The sequence below is a fragment of the Hibiscus syriacus genome, unplaced genomic scaffold (assembly GCF_006381635.1).
Source record: "Hibiscus syriacus cultivar Baekdansim isolate YM2019G1 unplaced genomic scaffold, ASM638163v2 tig00112285_pilon, whole genome shotgun sequence".
NCBI lineage: Eukaryota > Viridiplantae > Streptophyta > Magnoliopsida > Malvales > Malvaceae > Hibiscus > Hibiscus syriacus.
This window is the reverse complement of record NW_024063293.1, coordinates 2,641,419-2,656,358: the sequence shown is the minus strand read 5'-3', so window position 1 is coordinate 2,656,358 and position 14,940 is coordinate 2,641,419. Positions and strand designations below refer to the sequence as shown.

Genomic DNA, 14,940 nt, shown 5'->3' with positions numbered 1-14,940 from the left:
ATGGCTGAGCCCGACAGACTCTCCTAGAAGTAGTGGATCATGAGTTGTTCATTTCCTCCATATCCTGTCATCTTTCGGAAGAACATGATAATGTGAGCGGATGGACAACTGTTCCCGTCAAACTTCTCGAATTCTAGAGACTTAAATTTCGGAGGAAGAACCAAGTCTGGGACTAGACTGAGTTTCGCGGCATCGATTTTATGGTAGTTATGGTCTCCTTTGACTATCTTCATTTGGTTCTCCAATTGTTTGAGTTTTTCCTCCATCTTCTTCGCTTTGTCTTCTTCGTCCAAAACCGGTACATGGTAATAACCTGGATTGTTCTTAGGGTTAAATACAGAGGACGAGGGCTTCACTTTTGCAGCAGATGAGTCCCCTTCGAAGTTCTGGTAAGATTTCAGGTGAGATAACCACTTGCGGGGTAGGTTGTATAGTTACCCCTTCCGGTGAACCTGCCCCAGGTGCACTGGTCTGTTGTAGGCCAACTAACTTGGCAACAATTTGATCAACCAATGACTCTTGGTTTTTCATGATTGCATTCAGAGTACTCGGACTACTCTGGTTTATCTTGTCTTCAAGTTCTTTATGCAATTTTGCCATGTTCTCCTCGATTTTCTCTATTATTGCTTCCATCTTCTTCTTTTTCAGGTGGATGTTATGCAGATGGGGTGTGTCCAATGCTTGAGGTGGTGTATCCAGTATGTGTTCCTTTTGATGAGACATGTATATGTTAGTTAATGTGAATGCAAAGAAAATAACAAAATGCCAAATGTCTAAATGCATGATGCATGATGCATGAAATGTCCGAGGCATTGATCCAAAAAATGTGCATGTTATTCTGAATAACCCTTATTGGGGACAAAAGTGTTTTATCTTTTAAGAGACAAAAATATTCCGACAGCTTCTAACATGTTGACTAGTCTTCCACCTTCATCCGTCACCGGTTGAATAACCTGTCGAACCGCTCTGGCTTCTCTGGATGAACCGTGCAAATGACGAGTAGTTTGCCCCAAAAAAAAGTCTTGAAGGACTACACCTCCGACATTTATCTTTTGTTGAGCCTGTTCCCAACGAATACGTCATTGGAGCCCTTAATTGATATGAACTATGTGAAGTCCATTTGTCTGTTTCTTGAATTCGTCAGCAATGGTCTCCAATTTCAGTTATCGTTTTGCCATTGTCGTCTTTGAAGTGACTCCTAAGATCAGTGGTCTTCATCTTGCCCCTGCAACTTCTGCCAGTCAGTTCTTCAAAGATAGACTTTCATTGTGCTTGATGTAGACCCGATTCATTGTGTCCTTTATAATGCAGTATAGTGATATACTCTTCAATTGCGGGTTCCATGTCTTCTGGATTAAATGTGACACATAGTCTCCTTGTAGAATGTCCTCTGCATTTTTCATCTCTTGTATTACAACCCCTTTGTCATTAATGCAGATTATTCATGTTTAGCAAACACGTTTTTGGTGGATCAACACCTCTTTTAAATGATGCAAGTGATGAAAATAAAATAAAAAAATGAAAAGAGTTAGTGAGGTGAAAATAAACAAAAATAATCATGAAAAAAAATAAAAGTCCTACCCCACATGATGTTTACCCCACATGCTTTAACCTACACAGACATGATCTCTATCCCGCATGCTAATTTCAAACAAATCCTAACCGCATATTTGTCTAGTTCGCATGCTTTGAACAGAAAATAAAGCCGGAAACAAACTAGCCTAGGGTTTGGAATGAGGTTTTGGGGTGGGCTCTAATTCCCTGCACTCTCCCGGTTTAGGTTCTAAAAAGGTACTCGAGTTCTCCTTGCCGGTGCCCCCTTGGGCTTGCCAGACCCTTAGTCCTAAGCCTATTACAAGCTTGTGTGGACTAAGTTAAACTCGAGAGGACACATTCCCTTATGTCTGTGCGGTGAATAAATTCACACGAAGACATAAGGTATATGAATCCCGAAGGCTACTTGCTAGGCCTGTGCGGTGAATAAATTCACACGAAGGCGTCACTTCCACCCCCACTTAAATAGGGTTTGGAGCTCGGGTATAGAGCTAGAAATGACAATTTTGAAAAAAAAATCTGAAATCATTAAAAAACGTCAGTACAACTATTTATTTAAAAAATAATCAAAGATAAATAATTGGAATCGAATAAATAAATTAAAATTAAAATTTACCATTTTCGTATAAAAAGACAACCGAAAATTAATTTCGGCCTAACTCACTTACATGTCCCCAGTGGAGTCGCCAAGCTGTCGGAACCGTCTTTCGGTTGGGCCCAGAATTGGGCTTCGACTTGGATTAAACGAATTGGAGTCGCCACCGACCATTTTAAAATGACTTTAGATGGGTCGGACACCATCTTACATGATTGCGTTGTACCAGAAATGTGTCGGGTTCGGGAGTCGGTTACTGTCAAGGAAGGATTAGCACCCTTGAACCGCCCTTTCGGTACCAATTAATTTGTCGGTTGTCTTTATTTGCGAAAATGAAAATTTTGAATTAAAATTTATAAATCCGATTCGAATTACTTACCTCTGATTAGTTGAGATTACTAAAAAAGTCAAGAAATAATGCTAGATACAATAAATAAATAAATAAACAAATGAATACTAAATAAATCGAAAAAAAACTTAATATATATATATATTAGGAAAAATAAATAAAAATAAAGAAATAAAAAATGATTCAAAAGGAATAAAATAAAATAAATAAACACAAATAATAATAATAATGATATTGAATAAATCCAAAAAAATAAAACAAAAATATAAGATAAAATAAGCTAAAAGGGAAAAAATAATACTAAGGAGTAAACAATTATGATAATATATATATATATATAAGAATGATAAAAATGTATGTACGTGAATTAAAAAATATATATATCAAAATGAAAATAAAAAAGGACTAAATTAAAAGAAAATGAAATTAGGGAACAAAATTAAAAAGAAAATCATGGTTAGATTCGAATTAAGGAGCAAAATAAGTTCTTACAAAGTAGAGGACCAGAAAAAGGATTTCACCGATTTGTTCCAAAACACGGCAAATTGAGGGGCCAAAACGACATAGTTTTAATCCAAATATATGTACACCACAACACCCCCCAAATCACCCATTCATCCTCATTTTCCATTTGCTCCCTCTCTCTCTTCATTTGAGAGAAATGAAAACCTCTCATCTCTCTCTAAACAAACCTCCACCAATGAGAGTGACCGGCCACCGTCGATCACTGTGCCGGCCACCACCGACGGCGGCCGGAAATACCCAAACTCAACCTAAAAGGACCCCCTCGACCCCGTGAACCCCGAACCACTGTCCGATTTTTTAGCACATCACTATATCAGCGTAGATCTACGGGAATATGTTCGGCTTTTCCTTTTTTTTACCTTTTAATCAGTCTTTTTGGTTTTGGTTGCTCGGTATTTTGTTGTTGCTGATTCTGTTGTTTCGTCCTTGTGATGTGATTGTTGACTGGCTCTGTTGTTTGGCTTGGTTTTGGTTCCCGGCCGTTTGGTTTGCTCAGTTTCTGGTGTCTGTGTGTTTGTGACTTGATGATTTTCGATGTTGGCTGATGATGTTTTTTGGTTTAGAGTTTCTCTGGTAGTGTACTGTGTACCGATTATTGTTCCTATCCCCCCTTGGCAGTGGCTGGGTGGGAGTATTTATACCCCACCGGTGGCCTGTTGGTTCCGATTGTCATGGTACTCGTCGTGGTTGGTTGGCCGGGGATTTCGGGATGCGTCAATCCAGATCTCCTTGGCCGGAAATCTCGGTGACCAGTGTGTGGTGGCGTTGAGGCTTCTGGTACCTTTGATTTGATCTTGACCGTTAGATTGGGTCAGATCCAACGGTCCTAGATCGGCCGCGGCGTGATGGCTTATTGAGGGTTAAACAAACCCTAATTCCCTTGTTATGTTAGCAGTTGATCTCCTTGCTGATCAAACGGTCCCCTGTTGTGCGACGCTTATGCCAACCCGTGGAACCCTAGACTCTCACTGGGCTGGTTCAGGCCTTGTGTTTGGACCGGACTTGGACTGTTACTGGACCCTGAAAAAAGAAAAAAAAAGAAAAAACTTAAAAAGAAATTAATAAATAGAAAATAAATAAAAATAATATAAATTATATAATATATATTTCAAAAATATTTTGTTTAAACTATATATTATATTTAAAAAAATTAAAACTATATATTATATAGTTTTCAAAAAAATGTTTTAAAAATATTATATAAGTTTTCAAAAATGTTTTTTTAAAACTATATATTATATAATTTTTCAAAAATATTTTTAAAACTATATATTATATAATTTCCAAAATCTTTTTAGAACTATATTTATATGTATTTTCAAAATGTTTTTCAAAAACCATATAGTATATATTTTTAAAATGTTTTTTCAAAATCTATATAATATATATATTTTCAAAACATTTTTCAAAAACTATATATTATATATTTTTTCAAAATGTTTTAAAACCCATATATATAAGTTTTCAAAAAATATTTAAAACCAGATATTATATAATTTTCGAAATGATTTCAAACTATATATAATATATATACTTTTAAAAAAACCGTCTTCAAACTACATATCATAAATTAAATTAAATTAAAAAAAATAAGTGAAAGGGAAAAAAATTCGGGCGAAAATGAGTGTCTACACACATCATTCTCCTTTTGTATTAAAAAATGTTTAGATTAAGACTTAAATGATATATAAACAATATACTGACTTATACAATTACCAAACTATTAAAATTATCACTTAAATAAAATATTAAATATTTATATTATTATTATTAAAATCATATTTTTTAAAGATATATATTACATTCGATCTTTAACGTATTTTTATATAAGTTAGTCTATACACATAATACTATCTCCATATATTACTATTGAATAAAGGGATAAATATGTATTATTTTCTCTATCTAAAATGCATACCATATTTCTTAGGCCAAAAGGAAATAGTAAATCTATGAATTCATGTTTGCCGCTTTGGGATAATCAAATCCCAAAAAGAAAAAGCATGATCACTTAATTAGCCTATGGCTCCCATTAACAGCAACATTTTACCGTTTAAAATAAAGTAACCTTTTTTCTTGTGTCACCATTAACAACCAAAGCGACCTATCCTGTCTCACCATTCATTCCTCGCTGTTTTTTCCCCTTTCCTCATTGTCTCATGAAACGAAAACTTTGTAGCATTTCGTGTCCCTGCCTACCACAAAGTTTGCTTCTATTTGCATTTCACTCTATAAGTAAGCTTTAAATGATGATGATTTGATGATAACAATATGCAAGGATACAATTTTTAAACACGTCTCTTAATCAGGTTCTCTGTTTTGATTTCCTTGTATTTGGGTTTGGATCTTCCATGACTGTGGGGCAGAGGGATATTTGAATTTTAGGCATTTTTGAGTTTTATCTTTATGGTCTGATGATAATTCAAAGGAGGGATTTCTGGGTTTCTAGAGAATGATTCAATGAAACTAATGTGTCATTCGAATGGTATAGTGTTGAATTACTTAACAAGGCCAATATGTTTTCTATTTCTTGTGATAATGCCTTTTTTTTCATAACATCTTTCTTTCTGTTTGACATTAGCAATGAATTCAATGATCATATTCACAGTTTTCTATGATTTTCAGATATTGCTAAATATCTGCAAACGATTAGGTCCATCTTTTAAACCTTTGATTGGGAAGCAATAGCAAATAGCAAATGGCAAAGATATTTGGTAAAAAAGATGGAACAGAAGAGTTGGAGACCTTCTATCCTATAAGACCAGAATGTGTTGCTGATATGCCAAAGACCCGCTTTAGACCCAGGGTGTGCATCATTTACTCACCACTTCCCTTACTCAAAGTTTCAGTTTGATTCTGTTTGTAAGCCTGCGTTTTTTATTAGACGTGTATCATTTTATTGGCCATGCACTCGTGATACTTATCAATTTCATCAGGCAGGGAAAACTCTCAGTGGAAGAAGATGGCATACTGCATTCTCTGAAGAGGGTCGCCTGGATATGGCAAAAGTTCTTAGACGGATACAGAGAGGGGTTAGCTTCTTTCTAGTTCTGTTTATGGTTCTGTTACTTGCCTACATTTATATTTATACAGACAATATAGATCCAAGAACAGACAGAGGCATTTGGACATTGACATAGGATTAAGTTGCAACATTTGAGATATTGGATAGTTTGGTCATTTGATTAGTATAAGATAAAACAAAGTTTGAGATATGATTTCAAAGAAGACTTATTCAAATCAAAATTTAATGTCCATTATGGAGTTTCGTTCTATATGAGATTGCCTCGATCTGCTCTGTAGTCTAAGCACCCAAATGAAATCAACATCATTGTTCTTTTTTTTTAAAAAAAAAAACTCAGGGGGTTTTAGTGAAGTAAATTTGCTCAGATAATGCAAAATAGTTTGATCTGGTATATAGATTTACTCTTGCATCATATATTAGCACATATGTGGAGCAAATTTGATGCGTTTATGAAAAAATACAATGAAACATTGTGATTGTTAAATTTGTATTCAGCTCCAACCTACACAATATAAAGGAATAGAAATTCAAACTTACTACTCTCTCTCTTTCCAAATCCGATTCATGTGTTCATGTCCTTGCAGTTTTCTACCTTTTTCACGGTTGTCATTCAACTGGGTTTCTGCTCTTTTTCATTTTGAAGCCTTTAACCATCTATATAACCACAATTATACTGATGTCTCTTGTGTCTGTTTACAGTGGTATGGTTTGCATATGCTTTGCATATTTACATCTGTTGAAACTTATGCAACTTTTATCAAATATCAACAATGTATTATTATTGATTTTAGTTGATTTGTTACGGTAGGGTATTCACCCTTCAATCAAAGGGTTAGTCTGGGAGTTCCTGCTAGGTTGCTATGATCCTAACAGTACCTTTGAGGATCGCAATGAGCTTAGACAGCAAAGGAGGTAGCAACCTTACCTTACAATTCGACATGTAGAGCTAGTAAATCGATGTTAGCAGTCTCAAAAAGTATAAATTATTCATGATTTCACGTGTCTTTCTTTTTCACTTCTAAATTTTAGTACCACTTCATATCTTGATCCGATTAAATTTTTATAGCTCTTTCCATTGATTATGCAATCTTATATTCCTAGATCATTTTGTTTCTAAAGATGCATTTAGGTAGTTAACCATTTTCAAGCATGGTGTTGATTTTCTAATTTTATTTTTGAACCATGTTTCTTATTCTGACTTTTCTTTCTATAATCATCCATGTTTTTCTTTTCTTAAATTGGACATTATGATTTAATTTATCGCACTAACCACCCAGGGAGAGGTATGCCATGTGGAAAACTGAATGCCAGAATATGGTATCTGTCATTGGTACCGGAGATTTCATTACAACACCAATTATCACTGATGATGGCCAACCAATAGAAGTTGAAGGTTGCAACGTGATTAGTGCTGTTTCAGACAAGAAAGTGGCTCAGTGGATGCTTTCATTGCATCAAATTGGTATGTATGGGGTATAATTTCATGCTGAAATGATCGGATCTGCTATATACTTTATATACCTTCTTGAGCTGTTCAACATTTTTACTACTTTGATTGATAGATACCCTTTAAGACTTTAATTAGGCCAATCTATTACCTTTTTATGACCTTCTCTTTTTAAGACACGATTCTTAAGCCTTGCAACTTGTAGATTTCTACCCTAGATGATTGCTGACATTCTATGTTGTAAGCTATTATAATTGTTAGAAAAATCCTATTTGAGAAAGCGTGATTCTTATAAATGGTTTTATTATGCATCTATCCAATAGTCATAATTATAGTTTTGTTGAAACTTCAATTGTCCTCAGTGCACTTGATGCATTTGGCTTGTAGGCTTGGATGTTGTTCGAACTGACCGAGCACTTGTCTTTTATGAGGAAAAAGCTAATCAGGCAAAACTTTGGGATGTTCTTGCTATATACTCATGGTTAGATGATGATGTTGGTTATGTTCAAGGCGAGTTACTTGATTGCATAGTTGATTACCAAGCTGGAATTTTCTTCTTCTTCGAACATTTTAGCTTATTATTTGATGATCAGGAATGAACGACATATGCTCTCCGATGGTAATCCTTCTTGAAAATGAAGCAGACACGTTTTGGTGTTTTGAGCGTGCAATGCGAAGACTGGTATACTTATACATCTTACAGGATTGTTGTTTGAAAAATTGCTTCAGTGAAGACTGATATTCATTATCTTTTAGTATTTCATTGCATACAATTAGTGTGTGTGGTTTATGAACTACTATTCTGTTCAAGTGGCATCTTATGATTGATAACTATGGTATATAATATATGCTGATACATCATTTTATGGGGGAAGATTCATGTAAAACTTTTGCTTTCAACAGAGGGAAAATTTTAGGTGTAGTTCAACTTCAATAGGAGTGCAATCACAGCTTGGTACACTTTCACAAGTAATTAAAACTGTTGACCCTCAGCTTCATAAACACCTTGGTATGTGTTCGTTTACACCCTTTTTTCGTAACTTTCATTCTATTTATGGTTTTACTCTGAAACCTTATGTGCAACTCAATGGATTAACGATTCGGGTGAAGAAATTTAATTCTTTTCATGGACATTAAGAGTAACCGAAACACAATGCTTTGTGGTTATGCCTTGTTTCCTTGCATCTTCATAGTCCTGCAATTTTATTTAATGTTTAACTAAAATCTCTTTTGATTTCTGTGACAGAGGATCTAGATGGTGGGGAGTACTTGTTTGCATTCCGCATGCTGATGGTACTTTTCCGGAGAGAGTTCTCCTTTGTTGATTCATTGTATCTTTGGGAGGTGAGAGGAAAGGAGATTGGCTCTACTTTACGTTTAAGAAAGTTATCATATCTTTGAGAGAATTTTAGGTTTCATTTGTTGTTTTAGATTGTTGGGAGTCATCAGTTTCTTCATGTATGCTTATTCTAAGACAGGTGATGTGGGCAATGGAGTACAACCCGAATATCTTCTGGTCGTATGAGCAGACCAATGGAGATACCGATGGAGACCAAGATAACGACTCCGGACGATTAAATCAAAAGATGCTAAAGCAGTGCGGGAAATTCCAGAGGAAAAACATGGAGAAGGGTCACGGGGATCAAAACAACGCGCTCGCTGTTTTCCTTGTTGCAGGTGTTCTTGAGACCAAGCATAAGCAGATTCTAAAAGAGGCTAAGGGTTTGGATGACGTTGTCTCGGTACGCCTCACTTCCATCCCTAATGTTTTACCATCGGACCAGAATCATTCCTCCGATCATGTATATCTCTTTCTTTTTTCCAGATATTGGGTAATGTTACAGGAAACTTGGATGCCAAGAAAGCATGTAAAGAGGCATTAAAGTTACAAGACAAGTACTTGAAAAAGGTAGGCTTTATTCATATGTATGAAGTAGTTAGCTAAAGGGTCAGAAGACTCATCTTTCATTTGTTTATTTACCATGCAGACCAAGAAACCCTAGCTGCAGATCATCAACTTTCTATTTTTGTCTTCATCTTTTCTTTTTAGTTTTCCACGTATTTTTTGTATTAATATTTTGATTAAATGGAAATTTACGAGTAAAAGTTATTGTTTTTCAAGTTAAAATTTCATTTAATGATAATATAATAATTAAGTTCCAAAGGATTAAGCTAAATATATTTAATACAATTGAACTTAAGTTCATGTTAGTATATAAATGATTATTATCATTAATAACAACTAAAATATTATGACTTTAATTTATTAATTAAAAATAATATATTTTAGAACAATTTATCCTAGGAAGACAATGAAAAACCTTCCCTAAACTTTGTCAGAGAAAAAGAGTATATCTAATAATACTAAGAGGATAACACAAACTAGTCCAAGAAAACAAACTGGGACACACCAGACCTACCATAGCAGCCTAGCTACGATCTTCAACAAGGATCAATGAGGCCAGCATAGACGAGAGGCGAAACGATCTCGAAAATGATTAGTTCAAACTCATTCAAATTAACACTTTCTGTTAAAGCATCCATAATTTTATTACCTTTTCTATGCACATGTTGAATCTTCACCTTCCATTGACTATGACGGAGAGTAGAAAATTGATCGATCAGGAAATGATGCTCGTTATAATCATTATGAAGAACACGGAACGGTTCGAGACAATCCACTTCCAGGCTGACCTGTCGAAAACCAGCCTCCGACATTAGCTCAAGTCCGATCAATGCATTCCATAGCTCTGCATGGATAACTGAACATGCACCGATAAACTTGTTAAATCCAAATTTCCAGCAACTAGCTGAATCACGAGCGACTTGGATTTGAACATCATATCTCACTATTTGAATGATAATGAGTTGTATCAATCCCTATAAGTTCTTTTTAGAAGGATCCCTATAAGCCTTTATATTAACACTAGGATATTTGTCTCAATTTTGGGCATTACTTTAGTCTTTAGTTACGTAGTAATTTTTGTAATTTGAACATGACTCACCGTAATTTTAATTTTTTCAATTTATTCACTGAATTATACACATTAAACTTTTTTTGTCACTCGACCATTTATTTCTTAACACCATCATGACCTACCATTTTTTTTAATTTCTTAATCTATTCACTAAACTTTAGACATTAATAATATTTTATTAATATTATTTATATATTTTTTTTATTATCCCCAACTCAGTCTTCTCTCCACGGTCTTCTCTTCTCCCTTCTAATCTCTCCACCTTCTTCTCTTCTCCATTTTTTCAGTTACCAAACAGATCGGAGTTAATACCTTTAAGCAGAAAATACAAATACGAAAACCCACATGAGAAAAAGTAAAAAAAGAGTGAAGAACAACTTAAAAGGATTGATTTTTTAAATGAATTTTGTGTGAAAAAACATAGTAGCAAAGGAAATTGGAAACAAAGTTTCAACTTTCATGAACTCTTTCGAACTATTTCAAGAATTTATTCTTTTTACTGAAATTCCCAGAAACAAAACAAAGGTTCATTCAAAAACGAAAATCACCCAAATCCTCATAACTTTGTCATGTATTTTTTTCTAAAATTCTCATGAACCAAACAGAGTAACATTAACTTCAAAAGTTACATCTAAAGGGAGAAATGCCACAAAAAAAAAACTTAAAAGGAAGTTTTAAAGAATATCGGGTGTTTGCATACCTTCAGATTCCGACAAAAGTTGAGCATTTGATCCAAACTTAATGAACAATTCAAAGCTAAAATTTCCAGAAAAAGAGCATGAACTATCTTAAATGCAGGAAAAATCATACCCCATTTCGTTCTTCTTGCTTTAATCCCCATGAGTTTATCTTATTTTACCTAAAACGGAGACACTTGGGTGGTGTTTGTTTTCACTGTGCAAGCTCTTCAAACCACTTATGTCTGCGTCGCACAGACCACGCGTAGACATTAGGCTTCGCAGACTGTTTGTTTTTTAGAAGACAGAAACTCTTCAAACGTCTGCGCGAGCTCTTCTTGGTGCAGACTTGGTTTTATGTCTTCAAAGGTCTTCAAACCTCTTCAAGAATAATTATAAAATATAGTTATTTATTAAAATAATTTTAAATAATTTAATAAGGTTATTTATTTTAAAATAATTTATTCTAAAATAATTTATTATAAAATAATTTAATTTAAAATAAATTATTATAAAATATGGATTGATTTATTTAAAAATAATTTATTTTAAATAATTTATTAATATGAATTGATTTATTTTAAAATATGGATTGATTTATTTTAAATAATTTATTAGTATGAATTGATTTATTTTAAAATATGGATTGATTTATTTTAAATAATTTATTAGTATGGATTGATTTATTTTAAAATATGGATTGATTTATTATTGTAGTTGTATGGATTGATTTATTTTAAATAATTTATTAGTATGGATTAATTTATTTTAAAATATGGATTGATTTATTTTAAATAATTTATTAGTATGGATTGATTTATTTTAAATAATTTATTTGTATGGATTGATTTATTTTAAAATATGGATTGATTTATTATTGTAGTTGTATGGATTGATTTACTTTAAATAATTTATTAGTATGGATTGATTTATTTTAAAATATGGATTGATTTATTTTAAATAATTTATTAGTATAGATTGATTTATTTTAAAATATGAATTGATTTATTTTAAAATATAGATTGATTTATTTTAAATAATTTATTAGTATAGATTGATTTATTTAAATAATTTATTTGTATAGATTGATTTATTTTAAAATATGGATTGATTTATTATTGTAGTTGTATGGATTGATTTATTTTAAATAATTTATTAGTATGAATTGATTTATTTTAAAATACGGATTGATTTATTATTGTAGTTGTATGGATTGATTTATTTTAAATAATTTATTAGTATGTATTGATTTATTTTAAAATATGAATTGATTTATTTTAAATAATTTATTATTGTAGTTGTATGGATTATTTAAATTTCAGTATTGTAAAACTAAAATTATTTAAATCTCAGTATTGCAAAACTCTTTTAAGTTTAAAAAGTCAGTTTATTTATATTTCAGTTCATTTTAGCAGTCTGCAGACGTTAAAAAACAAACAGTCTTCTTCTTGCAGACTGCAGACTTTTGGTCCACCTCTTCTGCTGCAGATGCCTACAGATGTGGTCCGCAGACTCCAGACCTTTTACCTCTGCAAAAACAAACACCACCTTGATTTCGTCCACTTCTATTCGATTTACATTATTATGCTAAATAATATATTTAAAAATTATATTATATAATATGTATATTTATATTAACTTTATTTTACATATTTCAAGCCTAAACAAATCAACTCAAGGTCATTACAAAGGGTGGCCCAGAGACCCAACTAGAGCAACTCAGATGTCCAAACCCGAACTACGACCCGAACTGGAAGGCTAAGGTTTCCAGAACCCTAGCAAGCTTCACCCTAGAGTCGCAACGTCCTCTTTTTTTCGAAGACCCACAGTCGCACGCTTCTCCTCCGGATTTTTTGGCGACAACGTGAAGATCCAACCACCAACAGATAACAAATGTTAGACTCAATAAATCGAGTGTTTTACTCGAAATCAAAGACATAAAGAGAGGTTTTTTTCAAGCTATAAATAAATGTAAACAATACATTCGAAAGACAAGTGTTACACACACAAAAAAATACCACGAAAAATTCAAGCAAATCACAAGAGTGTTCATATCATTTTGTAACAGTTTCGAAATAAAGTAAAGGTATCTCTTTTATTTACCTCGCTCGTATGATTCCTACTTACATGGATATAGTGTAGATTTTTTTCTCTCTTCTTTCGAACGGCCGATGAACTTTTAGGGGATGGTTTGAGATTTTAAATATTAGATCTAGCCTCCCCTGAGGTCGATTTGAAAAAACCGACTCGATCTTTGCACTGGGGGTACGAAAAAGTTTTCGGGAAAAAAATTTCACCACTGATGTCCGACAGCTGACGAGGCGGCGGGCCACCGGTTTCTGGAAAACCCGGTGGTTGTTCATCGTGTTCATGAAGTATACATGAACAAGTTGAGAGGATTTGTGAAACTGGATTTTGATCCATTTAGGGAAAAATGAAATTATGAATGGTGTTTAGAGGGTTGAGCTTTATACCCAACCCGTGGAAGACCCATGACCCAACCCAGGGGATCAACGACCTGCGTATTTTTAAAATAAAGAGGGTAAATTGTATTTTTGATCCCTCTGAGTTTTCTATACATTTATTTTGACCCCAAAATCAATTTTTAAACCCGATTCCTTATTAATCTGGCTCTCAATTTCACTTTTATTTTAATGTAGTCCTTTATATATAATTATTATGTTTCATTTTTTTATCCCTACTATAAATATTATTTTCCCTTTTCTCTAATATTTTAATTATATATATATGTCCATTATTATTATTATTTTCTTATTTATTTTCATTTGAGTATTATATTTTATTATATATATATATATATATATATATATATATATATATATATATATATATATATATATATATATCTGTGGTGTGTGTGTTTTTTTCCCTTTTATTTATTTAATTTATTTTAGCATTAGTATTTTTTATTTCTTTTTATTTTTTTTCTTTTTTCTATTTAATTCCATTTCTTTTTTTCCTTCTTTTTATTTGTGTTTTATTTTTATTTTTTCATTTTTATTTATGTTATCATTTTATTCACTTTGTTTTATTTTTTATTTTTTTATTTTTGTTATGTTGTCATTTTATTCATTTTGTTTTATTTTTATTTTTAGTTATTTTATTACTTTTCCTTTTTTTTGTTTATAATTTTCATATTTACGCATTTTCTGTCTTAACTCGATTATGTACTACACTACAAATCTAACCTATCTTTTAAGGGTATACTTTCGAAGCCATCAGAGGTAAGTATTTCGGATAATATATTTAACTTTTAATTTTAACTTTCAATTTTCTTAATCAAAGACAACTGGAAATTACGTAGTACCGAAAGTGCAGTTCAAGGGTGTTAACCATTCCTTGACTGTAACCGACTCCCGAATCTGACATATCTTTGGTAAGACGCATATCAGGTAAGAAATAAGGTATCCGATCAACCCGTTTTATTATTAAAATAAATTATCGGTGGCGACTCCAATCCGTTTTATTCAAGTCAAAGCCCAATTCTGTGCCCACCCGAAAGACGGTTTCGACAGCTTGGCGACTCCGCTGGGGACAGGTAAGTGAGTCAGGCTAAGGTAATTTCCAGTTGTCTTTTTAATGAAAAGGGTAAGTTTAAATTTTAAGGTAACTTTTCGATCCTTATTACTTACTTTTAATTATTTTTTTCAAATAAATAGTTGTACTAATGATTTCTTTCAATGGTTTCAGCTTATCAAAACGTTTTTCATCTAAGGCTTTATACCCGAGCTTTGAACCCTGTTTTTAAATAGGGGTAAGAACGACACCT

The 14,940-nt window shown here is 32.7% G+C and overlaps 1 protein-coding gene across 1 annotated transcript; it reads left to right on the top strand.

Annotated features, from left to right (window-relative positions):
* Nucleotides 1–5,676: 5,676 nt before the first annotated feature.
* LOC120177306 (TBC1 domain family member 15-like) lies at nucleotides 5,677–9,498 on the top strand. Its single transcript, XM_039183498.1, has 11 exons — nucleotides 5,677–5,829; nucleotides 5,960–6,055; nucleotides 6,857–6,960; nucleotides 7,326–7,510; nucleotides 7,883–8,005; nucleotides 8,089–8,177; nucleotides 8,399–8,504; nucleotides 8,742–8,839; nucleotides 8,974–9,237; nucleotides 9,321–9,404; nucleotides 9,484–9,498. The coding sequence occupies exons 1-11, from the start codon at nucleotides 5,722–5,724 to the stop codon at nucleotides 9,496–9,498; spliced, it is 1,272 nt and encodes a 423-aa protein (XP_039039429.1). The 5' UTR covers nucleotides 5,677–5,721.
* Nucleotides 9,499–14,940: the final 5,442 nt, after the last annotated feature.